This window comes from Barbus barbus (assembly GCF_936440315.1).
Source record: "Barbus barbus genome assembly, chromosome: 35".
In the NCBI taxonomy this organism is placed as follows: Eukaryota; Metazoa; Chordata; class Actinopteri; order Cypriniformes; family Cyprinidae; genus Barbus; species Barbus barbus.
This window is the reverse complement of record NC_136763.1, coordinates 1,161,267-1,177,936: the sequence shown is the minus strand read 5'-3', so window position 1 is coordinate 1,177,936 and position 16,670 is coordinate 1,161,267. Positions and strand designations below refer to the sequence as shown.

The window sequence follows — 16,670 nt, the reverse complement described above, 5'->3', positions numbered from 1 at the left end:
CTATGGACCGTTTCCTATGGTTTATGGTGCAACTGTCACTGAAAATGCTAATAAAAGAGATTTGAACACAAACACCAGCAGAGTCTCTGAGAGACACGAGCGCCTCCTGACCTGGAGGAGCGACCATCCTCTGCCACTTCTGGAACAGACACGTCTTCAGACAGTCTCGGGGACTCAGACTGTACGTCTTGTGTCTGGACATCAGCTCCTGCATGGGCTCCAGGATCACACACAACTGAGACAGAGACACACAAAGACACGTTACTAATAGGGCGGTCAAGCAATTAAAATGTTTAATGTAATTAATTACACGCTGTACCGATTAATCTAATTACTCTTAAATTAACTTGACATCAAATTGGGCTGCGAAATTACCTCACAACAGATTATTTAAAGTCATTATTGTGTTAGATGAGAAAAGCATTGAAAAAGTAACTTCAGAAAGAAATATTTTGATTCAACATAGCATTTAGGTGTATTTACACAGTCTGAATTAGAACTGCATGAATAATGATATCTGATCAATGGCTGGTTTTAAATGGGCATTAATGGGTTTAAAAAAAAAATTTAAATATGAAATTATTATTATTTTTTTTTTATGTGCCAGTAGGTGGCAGCGAGTTGCTGTCTTAATGAAGGAGTCATTCAGTCATTCATTCAACTGATTTGTTCAAACAGCTGATTCATTCAGACGAAGCAAGTCTTTATGAATGAGTCACTGAATCATTGGCTCACTCGATTGGTTCAAATGACTTGATTCATTCAAGAAACAATGCCTGCGTCCCAATGTGTATACTATCCATCCTAAATTCTATGCAATATAAGTATTTTTCAATACTATTTAGGGCAGATAGGGTGGATAGTATGCACATTGGGACACAGGGAAATAAAACTAAGCAAGTCTTTATGAACGAGTCACTGAATCATTGGCTCACTCGATTTGTTCAAATGATTGATTCATTCAGAAATGAAGCAAGAGACTGATCTTTATGAATGAGTCAACGAATAATTTGTTCACTTGATTTGTTCAAAACTGGATTTATTCAGTAATGAATCACTGCTGCGTCTTATTCAGATGCACAACAGTTCCGCTTTGTCTTGAATTTTAGAGGTATATGACTGTATTCTGCTTCATCATGCAGTCAGTCTTCCTGCATGTTCGTAAACAATGTAAGATGATGCACAAATCTGGCGGGTGAGTTAAATGCGTTGATCATTTCAAATTAATGTGTTAAATCGACAGCCCCAGTTACTAATGAGCTGAATGAAAGCTGTAGAAAATGTCACAGTGTTGTGTTGTTCGTACTCTGAGGTAGTTGAGGGTGGAGTTTGACAGGCCGCATCTAGTGATGTTTTTGGACAGCTGATCCAACATCTGCGGGTCCTGAGCCTGAGACAGACACAAAATCACACCATCATCAGGGATGAAACCCCAGCTAGAAGAAGAAACACTGAAATGCAAGAAGAGGAACTGACATGCATGGCCAGGATGCTGCGGGGAATGAGCTCTCTGTGCTGCCGGATGCTGAAATGCCACGTCTTTATTCTCATCATGTCATCAAACATGAACTCCAGGTACAGACGACCCTCCACACACACCTGAGGAGACCAGCAGAGTTACACCACAGAAACATCCCGCTGAACTAGCGCTGCACAATAAATCAAAATGAAATCGCGATTAGGCAAAAGCTGTGATAGTCATGCACATCTTGTCAGTGAAGCACGGTTCTGTGATCAGTAGTAAATCTCCATCTGAAGGCCAGAGAAACACCAAATACGCCCCGCAGAAGAAACCCAGGACGTCCCTATAGCCCTAGCTAAATAAACAGAAGATTTAACAGCTTTCATTGATTCAACGTGACTAATAAACACACGACTACGACAATATATGTTTATCTGAGTTCTTATTATAATTTTCATTATAATAAAGTATATAATAATGCAGTGCTAATCGACACAGCCTTTATCACTGCTTAGAATACTATGAAATGTGTTACGTGCCTTATTCTGTGTAAGAAGCCAGATTATCTCACCGAAGGATTTATTTCAAACACTCGACTGACGTTATGAAGTGAGTTTGGAGTGAAAACATGTTATTAAATGTGGTATTTTCACGTGCGTTCAGACGGAGCAGCATTTATTACACAGAGTCGTAGTTCACTGAGAAGCTACGCAAACAGTTGTCATTATCACAAACGATTTCATAATCGCACAATAATATCGTCTGCGATTACGAACGCTGTTTTTGCGTAGCTTGTCAATGTAGTAGTAGGCGATAGTATATATTTATTTAATGCTATGTCAGCCTCTTAGGCTATTTTCATGGCAAAAACAATAATAAAGTATAACAAATACAATAAAAACCAGCTAATCTTATTACAAAAGATTTCTTACATTAACATTTCTGGCAAAATTATACTAAACTCTTTAAGTGAGTTCACTTCATAAAAGAGTTTTCTACATACATTAAAAGCTGGACAGTCCAATACAATATGTTTGACAGAAAGGGGAAGCTTGTCAGTGAACTACAGCTCTGTGTAATAAATGCTGCTCCTTCTGAAAGAAGGTGATGGAGACTTACTACTGATCACAGAACCGGCTTTACTGACAAGATGCACATGACAATCGCATTTGATTAATCGTGCACACACCTGTGTGAACATGGGTTTGCCGTTCTGCGTGACCATCGTACACTGATCACAGTCCAGAGACACAAAGTTGTTGTGGAAGGACTCTTTAGGGTGCTTGAGAATGTAGTAGAGCTCAGTGGCGCCGCCTTCAAACACACTCCTAAAGTAACGAGGAATCAGCGTCCGGCCGATCGCTGTAAGAGACAATAAGACATTCATTAAGACAAGGAACCAATTCAATTCTCAAACATACTGGCTGTTATTTCATGAGAATCTGTAACTAAATGTGAACAGCTGACAGTTACTGTGATATTTTCATAATTACTATAAATAACATCTGGTAATGTTTGTCTCAAGCAATCTGATCATTCAAATCACATTCAGAGGTTGCATCATATCTGTCTCAATAGACCACTTGCGATCGGATCACCTGACACAGATCTTAATATCAGGCCGAAATGTCTCTAGATACATTTATTGAGAATCATTTAACACAAATATCTTTAAACGTCTGATATGTGATACTCACTGTATCGTTTAGGACCGTCCTCCAGACAAAACGTGATGGTGAGCATAGCGTCATCCTCAAAGAATTCAGTAGTGAAAGCATCCCACCACAGATTATCACACTCCTGAGAGAGAAACAGTAAGAGACGGCTCTCTGATTTCATTCATCTGAAGTTTCTGTGCTAGCGTTATAGGGTTTATGTCAGGCATATCAAAAGCATCTTAAATTATTAAAATGTTTAAAGTGCTGATAGTTAAGACTGAGAAACACAGAGCTATAAATGTAAACAGAAAAGCAGAAGATCTGCCTCACCTCTGTCCAGTTCTGAAGCCGTTTGTTGAGTTCAAATATCCTGTAGTCTGTCTGATTCCCATAAGGTGTGTGTCTCCTGAGAATTACAGACTTGTTTTAGCACTGAGACTTCATCAACTTTATATACACAAACAGAATCATCATAGTGCTTATAATAATAAATATCCTAATATAGAACCTGCATGTTTTAAGAGCTACAGTATCAAACTTTGCTGTTAAACCTGTTTCACACACAATCTTCTCCATGTCTTCTGCTTTACTTTCTCTGTTCCTCAGCGGAGGAATGATCTTCATCTCACATCTTCTGAGGAGTGTTTATTTCTTCATCTCTCAATCAGCATTGCATTGCATTATATGTTTGGATCATTTACATCTCATCTTACTAAAACATATTATAGGAGAAATAGAGCGACCACTGATATTAAGATCATTTTATACCAGTATCTGCTGCATTGTTATAAAGATCTCATTGATTTACAAGCATCAGAATTTCATCATAGAAATATCAGCATCTGTAGCAAATTCATATTTTTACTCAGTTTGAGTCTCTGAATACAATTAAGCTGTTTTTTTCCTCCATATTCTCACTATATCAGACTATATGAGCCATAAAAATGTGATACTGATACTTATATTTTAAATAAAATAAAGATGTGTAAATGTCTCACCCGATGCCCGGCTCCAGGTATGTGGGGGGATACATGGGTGTCGGGCTGCAGAAACAAGACAAAGCAAATAACCATGAAAGATTATGTCAAACCTCATAAAGTTCACATAACATGCTTTATAAACGCCCTCATGAGGTTATAAAACAGACTGTAACACATCCAGACGCTGTGAAGTGAGCAAGTGCAGCTCTCTGCCTGCAGGCACTATCACAGTCAGGAAGAGAGTCGTTTTCTGCATTTATCAGCGTGGCACAGTAGAGATGACACTCGCTAGACTTTACTGCCCTGCCACAAGGGAAGCCACACCCACTTTCTGGACGCTGGAACACCGATTGTCAGCTGGCACTTCCTGCTCCCGCTATCTGACAGAAACATCCACTGACTGCTGATGCAGCTGAACGCTCTTCTGTCCTCACAGGCGCTCACAGGAACATCACAAGTGACTGATTTGAAACACTCTCCATTAACCGCCACTCATGCACATCATAAATGATTCTTTATGGATAGTTTTTAGCATATACAGCGGGTAAAATAGGTATTGACCACGTCACCATTTTTCTCAGTAAATATATTTTTAAAGGTGCTGTTGACAGATGTCATCCATACATACAAAGAAAACAAAACAAATAAGTTCAGAAATCAAGTCAAGTCACCTTTATTTATATAGTGCTTTTAACAATGTAAATTGTGTCGAAGCAACTGCACAATATCAAAAAAGGAAAATAGTGTGTCAATAATGTAAAATGAAAAGATTAAAAAAAAAGATTTTCAGTTAAAGGCATTTCATTATTGAATTCAGTGATGTCATCATCCAGCTCAGTTCAGTTTAAATAGTGTCTTTGCAATCAGGTCGACGATATCGCTGGAAATGAAGTGTCCCCAACTAAGCAAGCCAGAGGAACCAAAACTCCATCGGTGACAGAATGCAGAAAAAAACCTTGGGAGAAACCAGGCTCAGTCGGGGGGCCAGTTCTCCTCTGGCCAGACGAACCAGCAGTTCAATTCCAACTGCAGCAAGTCAGATTGTAAGGGCTCAACTGGTTCCAGTAGTCTTTCCCGATGGCGGTCTAAGTGGCGGGGTCCTCACTGGGGATCTGTCTCTGGCGCTCATCTCGGTGTCCTGGTCTCCGCTGACGTTCAGGACTGTAGAGGTCGTCTCTGGGTGCTGATCCACCATCTGATCTGGATACGGACTGGATCTGGTGACTGCAGTGACCATCTGGGCTGGATACGGACCGGATCGGGTGGCTACGGTGACTGGGGATATGTCCCCGGGGCTCATCCAGGTGTCCGATCAGGGCCACATACATCATCTCCCGGCGCCAATCCAAATGAAGAAATGAAGTTATGTGTAATAAAATGGAATGACGCAGAAAAAGTATTGAACACATGAAGAAAGGAAAGGAAAGCCAAGACTCCAGCAGAAATCTATCAGTAATTAGAAAGCAATCCTGCCCCTCGTCAGTGGAAATGAATATTAGCTGCTTCAGTCCAACACCTACAGTACCAGGATGATGATGAAACAAGAGTGACAATGATCCCAAACACAACCAAGGAAACTCTCGATTGGTTTCGGTGAATGAAAATAAAGCTGCTAGATTCACCTGACTTCAGTCCAATAGAAAATAAGAACTAAAGATCAGAGTTCATAGAAGAGGCCACAGATCCTTCAAGATTTGAAGACTACATCCCACCTGAGCAACGCATGCCACTAGTTTCTCCTGCAGGAGGCAGCTTGAAGCTGTCATTACCAACAAACGCTTTTGTACGAAGTATTAAATACATTTCAGTAGTTCAATACTTTTTCTCTGTGTCATTTCATTTTATTACACATAACTTAATTTCTGAACTAATTAGTTTTGTTTTCTTTGCATGTATGGATTGCTTGTCAAAAAAAATTTCACGTCAACAGCACCTTTAGAAATATAGTTACTGAGAAAAGTGGTGACGTGTTCAATACCTATTTTACCCGCTGTATAAGGGAGTTATAATATCCCTTGATTTTGAGCTGATACAGGTGCTACTGCTTTTGAAACAGACGGACTCACCCCACGTCTCTGTCCAGCATGGTGCCGGGGTGGAAGGGGGGGAAAGCGCTTCCGTTGGGGGGCTCCTTTGGGGAGTACAGCTTGAACGACTTGGAGGAACAGCCTGAGCGGGGAGAGAAAGAGAGATGAACATCTTCAGCTTTGATTCGACAACATTCACTAGTCAAACATCAGGATAATTTAATGATTTCACAATCGTATGAGTACACAGAGATACTAAAACTTCATTAAGAGTGGGAAATATCACAAACACACATCCTCAAGTGGTTTAATACTATTATAAATGCTTGCAACAACAATAAAATTATTATTTGTTCATTACATATAAAAGCAATGCTATAAAAATACAATATATTTGATTTATTAACTGTAGAAATTTTAGTTTTGCAAAATCACCAAGGCTGCATTTATTTGATCAAAAATGCAGTTAAAATTGAGAAATGTTATTAGAATTTAAAACAGCTGTTTTCTATGTGAATGTGTTAAACTGTAATTTATTTCTGTGATCTGCAGCTGTATTTCCAGCATCATTACTGCAGTCTTCAGTGTCACATGATCTTCAGAAATCATAATAATACACTGATTTACTGATCAACAAACATTTCTGATTATTATCAATGTTGAACACAGTTGTGCTGCACAATATTTTTGTGGGAACCATCATAAATTTTATTTTTCAGGATTCACAGATGAATAGAAAATTCAAAAGAACAACATTTATTTGAAATAGAAATCTTTTATGACATTATGAAAGTTTTTATTGGCACTTTTGATCAATTCAATGCATCCTTGAAAAATAAAGGTATTCATTTCCTTTTTTTCTTAAATATTTCTTACTTCAAACTTCTGAGTGGTAATATATCACGGTTTCCACAAAAATATTGTGCAGCACAACTGTGTTCAACATTGATAATAATCAGAAATGTTTGTTGAGCAGTAAATCAGTATATTATTATGATTTCTGAAGATCATGTGACACTGAAGACTGGAGTAATGATGCTCAAAATACAGCTGTAATCACAGAAATACATTACAGTTTAATATAATATTTATTATGCTGCATGCTGATTATTTCAAAAGTGCTAAAACACAGAGATGCTGATTTTGAATTGACCTTTGTGAAGAGTGAATGTATAGTGTGTGTGTGTGTGTTGGGGGAAAGCAATACAGTGACTGTCTCACACACACGAGCAGTAAAGACCCTCCATAAATAGAGTGCAGGGGCGGAGGTCAGCCACACCCCTCACCTTCTCCATCCCGCCAATTAAACACATCTATAACATGATGCATTCAGCCACAATGAGGTCATGACCCCTGTTGTCGCGGGAACAGCTCCGCCTCATAATGACCGCTCGACGTGTCTCGCAAATAAATCTGAGAGCTGTCAACGTCACAGCTCATCGTAAAATCAGGGCTCGCAAAATCGCTAGCCCGACTATTGTGTTTTCCAGTCGGGCTACCAAAATGTATCACTACCCTACCCGACGGGCTACCTTAAATACAGGGCTCCCACGCAGTGTTCCCTCTAAGCTGAGTGCGCTCTTCTTCCGCGCAGAAGAAATAATGTGCCTCGCGCACACACAAATGAGTTGAGAAGCCATTTGATTGAATGCCGCCAGTAAAAGGGAAAGAATAGCAATGCTCGGGCAAACCGCTATAGAGCTGATGTCACGACAGAGTTAGAACCGGTTTCATAGAAAGAGAAAGATATGCACCAAATGAGTCGCTGTAGAAACTGAATACTTCAATGGTTGCGGTGCGCTCAACACGAGAGACAACACAAACACAATGACGTGAAATAAAACGTCCTCATGTATTAAAGAAGAGTGGCTTGATTAAGTGCTGGAAATAGAGGAGGATGGGTAACTAAACTCTGAAACATGTTCAGTCACACACAAGAGTATTGTACAAACTGTACTTCATAACCATGTTTACACAGATATAGAAGAATTCATATGTTCAGGTTTTTTTTTTATATTTAACTTACAGATCTCAGATTAAGTTTTGCTTCAGTTTGTATTCTATTCTATCAGTTTAAATAGTTTGTTTTGATAATATATTATGTTAGGGCGATATTATAAACCTGATAAATAATTGACCTTGTTTTTGAGTCTTTGACTTTGAGTCTCCTGCTCATCAAGGCTGTATTCATTTCAAAAATACAGAAAAAAACAGTGATATAGTGAAATATTACTGCAATTTCTAATATTGGCTTCCTATTTTAATACCTATACTATAAAATATCATTTATTTCTGTGATCTGCAGCTGTATTTTCAGCATCATTACTGCAGTCTTCAGTGTCACATGATCTTCAGAAATCATAATAATATACTGATTTATTATCAGTGCTGAAACTGTTGTGCTGCTTAATATTTATTTGGAACCTGCGTTATTTTTTTATTTGATTCTTTGATTAATAAAAAGTTTAAAAGAACAGCATTTATTCAAAATATAAATATTTTCTAACAATAGAAGTCTTTACTATCAATTTGATCCATTTACCACATCCTTGCTGAATAAAGTTTATTTAACTTTCTTTAAACTTTTTTAAAGTATCTTTAAAAAAGAAAAAAAAAGTCTGACCCCAAACTTTTGAATAGTTTATATTGTAACACAAAATCTCTATTTTGACTAAACACTGTTCTTTTTAACTTTTTATTTAAAAAAAAATATCACAGGTCCCAAAAAATACAGTATAAAAAATAAAATAAAAAGTGTTTCCAACATTGATTAAAAATCAGCGTATTAGAATGACTTCTAAAGGATCATGGGACTCTGAAAATACTGCTTTGCTTCACAGGAATTAATTACATTTTAAAGTATATTAAAATAGAAAACATTTATTTTAAATTGCAATAATATTTCACAATATTATTTTGTGAAATAATATTCAGTATTTTTTATCAAATAGATACAGCCTTGATGAGCATAAGAAACTTTAAAGAAAATGTATTGATCCAAACTTTTGAACTGCAGTGTATTGTTCAGTAAAATGTTTTCTCAGGTAACCCAAAATGTACATTTAGTTACATCAAGGGTCAAATCAAATTTAAATAGCACATTAAAGTTAAAAGTTACTCACTTTTTTGTGTGCATGCTGTACAGGTCTGGTATAAAGAATGCTTTTGCTCAGGTGCCAGAAATGTCCGTCCAATAGAGAAAAGTTTTGCTCAGCAAGAAAAAATAAAATGAGAGGGAACATTGCTCCCACGGGTCCTTAAATTTGATACAACTAAACTGAAGAGTTTTTAAGGCCTTAGACAGTTTTAAATACGTTAAATGGTATAAGAAATAATTTTTCAAATTGCCTTAAATAGATTTTTAAGAATTCTGCAGATACCTTGTAAATAGTCAAATAAAACTCTTTCCTTGATATTCGTTGATATTGAAAATGTTTTTGATTGACATTTATGGTCTTTATTTTATTTGGGCTAGTTAAATTAATTTTCGGGCTACCAAAATCTGAAGAGTACCTGCCCGAAGGGATACCGGGGATTTAGAAATTTTGCGAGCCCTGAAAATGGAGGGCGATATGGCACAGCAAGACTCTTTAATTGAATTACACAAACAATACAAGAACGAAGGTGAAAAAGAACATTTGATCATTTCACAGTAGTACTCAAAAACATGGCAAAATACAGGTACTGTATTCTGGAAATTACTGAAAATATGTTTAAGGTTAAAAAACTAAATAAATAAAAACAAAGAAATGTATGAAATGTATTTATGAAATGTGTGCAAATATATAAAAATATATAATAAAATAAATCCACAAATAAAGTTAATTTTAAAAATTATATTTATAAAAAAATAAATATATATATATATATATATATAAAACAAATACATAAAATAGGAATAATATAAAAATTGTATTATTTTAATCCTATGGGCTACATATTATAATGTGTATTATGTAATAATATATACATAAATTTTACAATTTTGTATTACACACACATATATATATATATATATATATATATATATATATATATATATATATATATATATATATACACATACATACACACACACATACAGAGAGAGAGAGAGAAAAATACAAAAAGAAATTACACACGTGTGTGTAAATTATTATTTTACAATTTTTTTAAACAAGTAAAAATATTTATATTTATTATTTAAATTTATTTTCATTAAACAATAATCATTACTTATAAAATCACACAACATTGGATGCTAAATCAAACACCGACACTATTTACCAAGTAGGTGCTTTTAAACCAAAATAACTTACAAATGGCAATGAAACATGACCAGACAATGATGCATGTGTTCGATAAGAAACAAGAAACATGCTCATGGATATCCATCTAATATAAACCAACATACACTGTAACCATTAAGCATGTTGCTGAAGTTAAAAGCAGTGGAAAACGTATAAAATCTGCCAGTGAGCTTGAAGCAGCAACAAATGCTCAATGTAAACAAGATCCTCCCAAACATTAACGTCTACAATCAGCTGTCTGATGTGGATTTCAACAGTTTCCTCATGCATCTTCACTACAAAAGGGCAGCATCATTTCACCTCTGTCCTGCTTTATTTTCATGAAACAGACACACTTCTGACCCCCACAGCAAATCTGACTGGACCTGGAGAAAACCGTCCAACTAAAAGACTGTCCGAGTGGAGAATTATAGCATTCTTTGCTTAAAGAGAGACAGCTGAGAGATTCAGAGCAAATGCAGGACAGTCCAAAGCTCAATCTGAAAACATAAAAATCTCACGCTCGCACAGCGTACAGGAAGCATCCCGGCATCAGAGCACATCCTTCATTAAACATTCATAACAGACATTAAATATTCACTGGGGACGACACTGGACACAGGTTAGTCCTGTTCACGGACACAAATCCCTCTCACAACAGCGCTAAGATTATCAATATTACACGGGAAACAACCAGCACTTCTGCAGATCTGATGAAGACTTTCTAAGACCTTGTTAAGAACAACTACGGAAAATGTAATAAAGGGAACACAACACGTCAATATGGTCTCATAATGTAAATGTCTTGTATTAGCAACACTTCAAAGCTTGAAAATACAACTTTCAATAGCCACTAACAACTTTTCAATCCATTTTCCAAATAAACAATAGCTTAAGGCTTGAATAGCTTTGCTCCAAACCACCAGATTACGGAAACAACTTTCACCATATCTTCTGATCGCACTGCAAAAAAAGTGATGTTCTTTCTTAGTATTTCTCTCTTGTTCTCCAATACAAGTGTGTAAAGATTTAAAATCAAGACACACCACTGGAGACACACAATAACAGAAGATAAGAAGTTTTATGAAAAATTGGTAAAAATGAATTTTCTCCAAATAACAGGTCAAAATGCATGATTCAGATTTTTTTGTAATGGTTTTATGAAAGGCAGCAAGACAAATTAAACAAGCATGTTCATAAATCTGAAATAAAGAGTTTTCATGAAGAAATAATAGATTTTAAGTAACAGGACTAGAGTTTAAACATTTATTCTTAGGGGGAAAAATCTAAAATCTGAAATAAATAAACAAAAAGTCAGTTTACTTGTGAAATAAACAGCAGATTGATCAAAATGATGTGAGTTTATGATTAAAACACGAACAAATCTGCTGATGGGCTCAAGAAAATTATATAAATTCAAAAGAAAAACAAGTTTTTATACCCAATTGAGAACTTTGTTCTAGCTCTAAACATCAACTCAATTTTGTTCAGTTATTTAAGACTTCATTTACACTTACATCTCAAATAAAATGCAGCTTGATTTAAGAATGTCTAGAATATTTCAAAAAAAGAGTAGGAAATATAATTTTTTTTTTTTTTGCAGTATATGCAACATTTAACGCCATGACAATGAATTTAAGACTTTTTAAGGCTTAAATTATGGAAGGCAAATTAAGACCCACAAAACACCTTTACAGTTCACAGATACGCGCATAACATTCTGATTTATAATCATACTAAAACATCAACCTGATGCAAGAAAGAACGTCGAAAGAAATCAGCCTGTTTTGCCATTTAGTCAGTAAATAAAACGTGAGCATTAGATCTTAAGAGCGTCCCATTAAGAGATATCATTCAACGGCTGCTTAATGACTTACTAAATCAAATCAAACTACAAACTTCCCGTGCAGTAAATTGCTTTCTTGAAAACATCAGCAGTGGCGCACATTACTCCAGGCTATAGCCTGGCCATAATCTAATTCCCGTCTAAATGTGCCACATGATAAGTTGAGCGCATATAGGACAGCAGACGTCATTAAAGCGCCCAACATACAGATTACATACAGACACGTCGTGCTGATTTTATGCCTGATGTAAGGAGCTAATGGTCCATCGCATGTGAAAAGTGGGAAACGATGATCATCTGATCTGCTAATGAGTGTTTTCACCACAACACCACAGAGACCCTCGAGATGATGCTGATGGCTTCCAGTAAATGGAAATTACTGCGAATTAAGAGCAAAAACACTTACAGAGTCAATGCGTGTGCTGACACAGGAATATTTTACTGTTATAATAATAGAAACAAATAGTCTTATAGGAGACAAGCAGAGTTCTCTCTAAATAACCTGTCAAGATGAACGGTTTTATGAAATGCAGCAAGACAAGTATTATCTGAAATAAACAGTTTTAATGAAGAAAACTATACATTTTAAGTAGCAGAAATAGAGTTTAAAACGTTTATTCTTGGGCTGGAAAGGTTTCAAAATGTACATCTGAAATACAATCACTAAAAAGTCAGTTTACTCGTGAAATAAACAGAATATGATGGTCTTCACAGCAGATTGTGAGTGAAAATCTGTGGTCATGAGCTCATATGATCGGATCAGTCAGTGTTTACACTATATTCCCACACACACACATTCACGAATACAACACGTTTGCTGTGAAATCCCAGTCTGATAGACTTTAATAACGCAAAACTGTAATGAAACCCGCTCTATAGGTTTGAATGAGCTGAGTGTTCATAAATAAAGCCCATTGATGAGGCCCGCGGCTACATGCTAATGCTAACAGCGCAATAAAACACCGACATGAACCGAACACTCTTTGAAGTAAAACAGCAAAACAAAATCCGATAAACCCGTTAAAGTAAGTCGACAGTGAAGTTGAAATAAAGCGCTCAGTCTGTCAGAATAACGGCTAAATAGAGCCGTGTAAATAAACCCCTCAGCTTTACCTGAAACACTGATGGACCGGAGGACCGAGCGACTCCACACGGGTTTTAAGCGAATCCCGGGACGCGGATGATCGTTAAAATCGGTGTGAAATCATGGGAAACGGCGGTTATTAGCGCAGAATCGTCCGGTTTGAGTCGCGCGAGGCCTCGAGCTGCAGGTCCCGCGGCGCTCGCGCTCGATGAACCCGCCTCGAGAGTCTTTGTGTTCACGCGCGGAGCGAACAATAGACGCGCACAGGCCAGACTGATGCTCGCTCTCTCTCTCTCTCTCTCTCTCTCTCTCTCTCTCTCTCTCTCTCTCTCTTTCTCTTGCTCGCTCTCTCTCTCTGTTTCGCTCTCTCTCTCTCTCTTTCTCTCTGTTTCTCCTCCTCTGTTCTTTCACCTCATCTACATCTCCTTCAATTTTAGGATTATCGCTTATTTACAGTCAAAGCTTTTCATATATAATACCTGTAAAATTGTTTGTTATATATTTACAGTATTTCTTATGCCTTGATAAATGTGTACTTTATATGTACGCACACACACACACACATATATAGTAATAATATTATACACACACACACACACACATATAAGTAATAATATTATATATACACACACAGACACAAACATATATATATATATATATATATATAGTAATGATATTATATACACACACACACATATATATATATAAAAAAGTAATAATATTACACACACACACACACACACACATATATATATATAAAAAAGTAACAATATTATACACACACACACACATCAACTCTACAGCGCCAAGCGCAGCTAACATTATGATCAGTTTACAGGCTTTAATGCAGAATTCAGATGCAGAGGCCTGTACAACTCTGTGCTTTCAAAGAACATGCATATGCTTTTGCAGCTTTTGTTGTTCATTTTCAAACTCGGTCAGCAAGTCACAACATAAAACATTAATAACAGCATAACGCACGCTTCTGAGGAGATTAGCATACTCAAGCCTGTCAAAGCAAATCAATGATTCAATTACACATGCAAACATCTCAATTGCATTAGTCCACTTCATAGTCTGACGCTCTTCGACTGACAAGCTGCCGATAAATGACAATTATACAGCTGGGAATTTCAAATGATCAATTCTGACCCAGGTCAATGGTAAGCCACTTAACGCAGAGCTGGATAATCAATGCCGATAGACTGACAAACAATCCAGGTTCACATCACACTGTCAAAACATGCTGCAGTGCATTTGCACGTCATGCATGTGTGTTTCAGATGTTTTTGAGATGCTGACCCATTTCTGAGGGAAGAGAGTTACCCATCAACAGCAAATTAAAGGCCATCCACATACATATATGACCCTGGAGCACAAAACCAGTCATAAGGGTCAATTTTGTGAAATTGAGATGTATACATCATCTGAAGCTGAATAAATCATCTTTCCATTGATGTATGGTTTGTTATGATAGGACAATATTTGTCTGAGATACAACTATTTGAAAATCTGGAATCTGAGGGAGCAAAAAAATCTAAATATTGAGAAAATCTCCTTTAAAGTTGTTCAAATGAAGTTCTTAGCAATGCATATTACTAATCAAAAATTAAGTTTTGATATATTTATGGTAGGAAATTTACTAAATATCTTCATGGAACATGATCTTAATATCCTAATGATTTTTGTCATAAAAGAAAAATCAATAATTTTGACCCATACAATGTATTTTTGGCTATTGCTATAAACAGGGCCTAAAATTAACTTTTTGCCAAACCTGTCAATGGCCAGTGATGTGTTAAAATGTAATTTAAAACATTTTTTTACTGGTTATGAGACTCTTTTTGCACAAACAGGCAGTTATTACTACTACAATGACTAAACATATTTACAATGTTTTTAATTTGTCCTGCTACTGGTGTCTCTATTAAATGCATTTCTCCTCAATTTGACCTATTAAATATAGCCATTCAACATTACTGTATAATTGAAAGCCATTATTTTTAACATTTAATAGGCTCTGAAATATATAACAACATTTAATCTAAGTGATTTTCAAACAATCTTCACATAAACTATAAATTGCATATGCATAAACTATACAGATTAATCTTTATTCAAGCTACAAGAGTTAATCAGCCTCTATAACAGTCCAATGGTTTCTCTTTTGTTCTTTAATTTACATCAATGACAGACTTCAGCAGGTTTCGCTTTAAAATCAGCGCTGTCTCTTTAAAACCTGATGCGCATGATGCGGATCTGATGTTATGAAGAATAAAGAAGGGAAAAGTTCATCTTCCGAAATGAAGCAGCAAAATCTTCTCAGGTAAACGTTATCAGAACCGTGTCTAGAGAGAAGCTGGCCATCACACTGCTCTGACCTAATCAGCCCGTTTGTATCTATTATTTGATTTGCTCTTGTCTCTTATGAACAGCTAATCACGATGATCTTGTCTTCGGAAAAGATTGTTTTATTGGCTTACGTCAGAAACCGTGAATCTCTTTATTGCATTGTTATATTTCGTAAAAGTTGTACCCGCCAACTGGCGACCGACACGGTTACATGAACTCGCCAACGCCGTTTTTCACTCTCCTTTGGCGTTTGGCGAGTGTTAATTTTAGGCCCTGGCTATAAATATACCCCAGCGACTTGAGATTGGTTTTGTGGTCCAGGGTCAAATATTTTTTTTCTTCATAATGTCTTGATAAATGTATATTTATTTATTTTATTATTTTACATGTTATTATTTTATACACTGTGTGAATGTTATAATAAATGTGTGTACTTATTGTTATTAATTATGATTATTATTGTATTGACTATTTTATTTTACAGAACAACAGTAAAATTACAATACTAACATTTCTGAATGTTGATGGAGCTTTTATCTTGGCGGAATCCCGCAGGAAGGTCTCAGTGCTTCTTCTTGACAACAGCAGATTTATAAATGATTCATTATGAATTTGGGAAGATGTTTGTCGCATGTATCTCACTGTCACATGCCTTTAAAAAGCAGCTGATGAGTAACAGTGTTTCAGCACAGTTTCCTTTGAACTTTGAACCCTGGCTAACGAGCTCGCGCAGCGCTGTCAGAATACATGTATTAGAAACATAACGTTCTGCAGAGTATTTAATTGTTTAAGGCCATTTGGTGATTTCAATCATAATAGTAAGTTGTATGTTTTTCATGTAGAACTTTTTTTAATGTTCATTCTTTTTGGTTGTTTTTAATGTATTATTAATTGTATATATTTAATTACATTTATTTTTCATTTTATTATTATTTAATTAAATACAATTACATATTTATAATTATTACATTTATTTTTATTTATTTTTTTAAT

The 16,670-nt window shown here is 36.0% G+C and overlaps 2 protein-coding genes across 7 annotated transcripts in view; one reads left to right on the top strand and one right to left on the bottom strand.

Annotated features, from left to right (window-relative positions):
• The window catches only part of LOC306855256 (LIM domain-binding protein 1), a 46,591-nt gene that overhangs the window by 3,450 nt on the left and 26,471 nt on the right, over window positions 1–16,670 (bottom strand). For 5 of the 6 annotated variants that reach the window (XM_079393803.1, XM_079393807.1, XM_079393804.1 and 2 more), the window contains 8 exons: window positions 6,167–6,269; window positions 4,119–4,163; window positions 3,451–3,526; window positions 3,160–3,262; window positions 2,652–2,824; window positions 1,477–1,599; window positions 1,307–1,390; window positions 112–235 (listed from right to left, as the gene is read on the bottom strand). In XM_079393803.1, the coding sequence (XP_079249929.1) occupies window positions 112–235; window positions 1,307–1,390; window positions 1,477–1,599; window positions 2,652–2,824; window positions 3,160–3,262; window positions 3,451–3,526; window positions 4,119–4,163; window positions 6,167–6,269 (831 nt within the window). Of the gene's footprint in view, window positions 1–111; window positions 236–1,306; window positions 1,391–1,476; window positions 1,600–2,651; window positions 2,825–3,159; window positions 3,263–3,450; window positions 3,527–4,118; window positions 4,164–6,166; window positions 6,270–13,354; window positions 13,640–16,670 lie in introns of those variants that run through there. The other variant, XM_079393806.1, reaches the window with a different exon arrangement.
• LOC306855257 (pyrroline-5-carboxylate reductase 1, mitochondrial-like) overlaps window positions 7,033–16,670 on the top strand; it is a 251,100-nt gene continuing 241,462 nt past the window's right edge. Inside the window, exon 1 of the mRNA XM_079393810.1 lies at window positions 7,033–7,201. The gene's annotated coding sequence lies outside the window, so the exon portion shown is untranslated. The remainder of the gene's footprint in view (window positions 7,202–16,670) is intronic.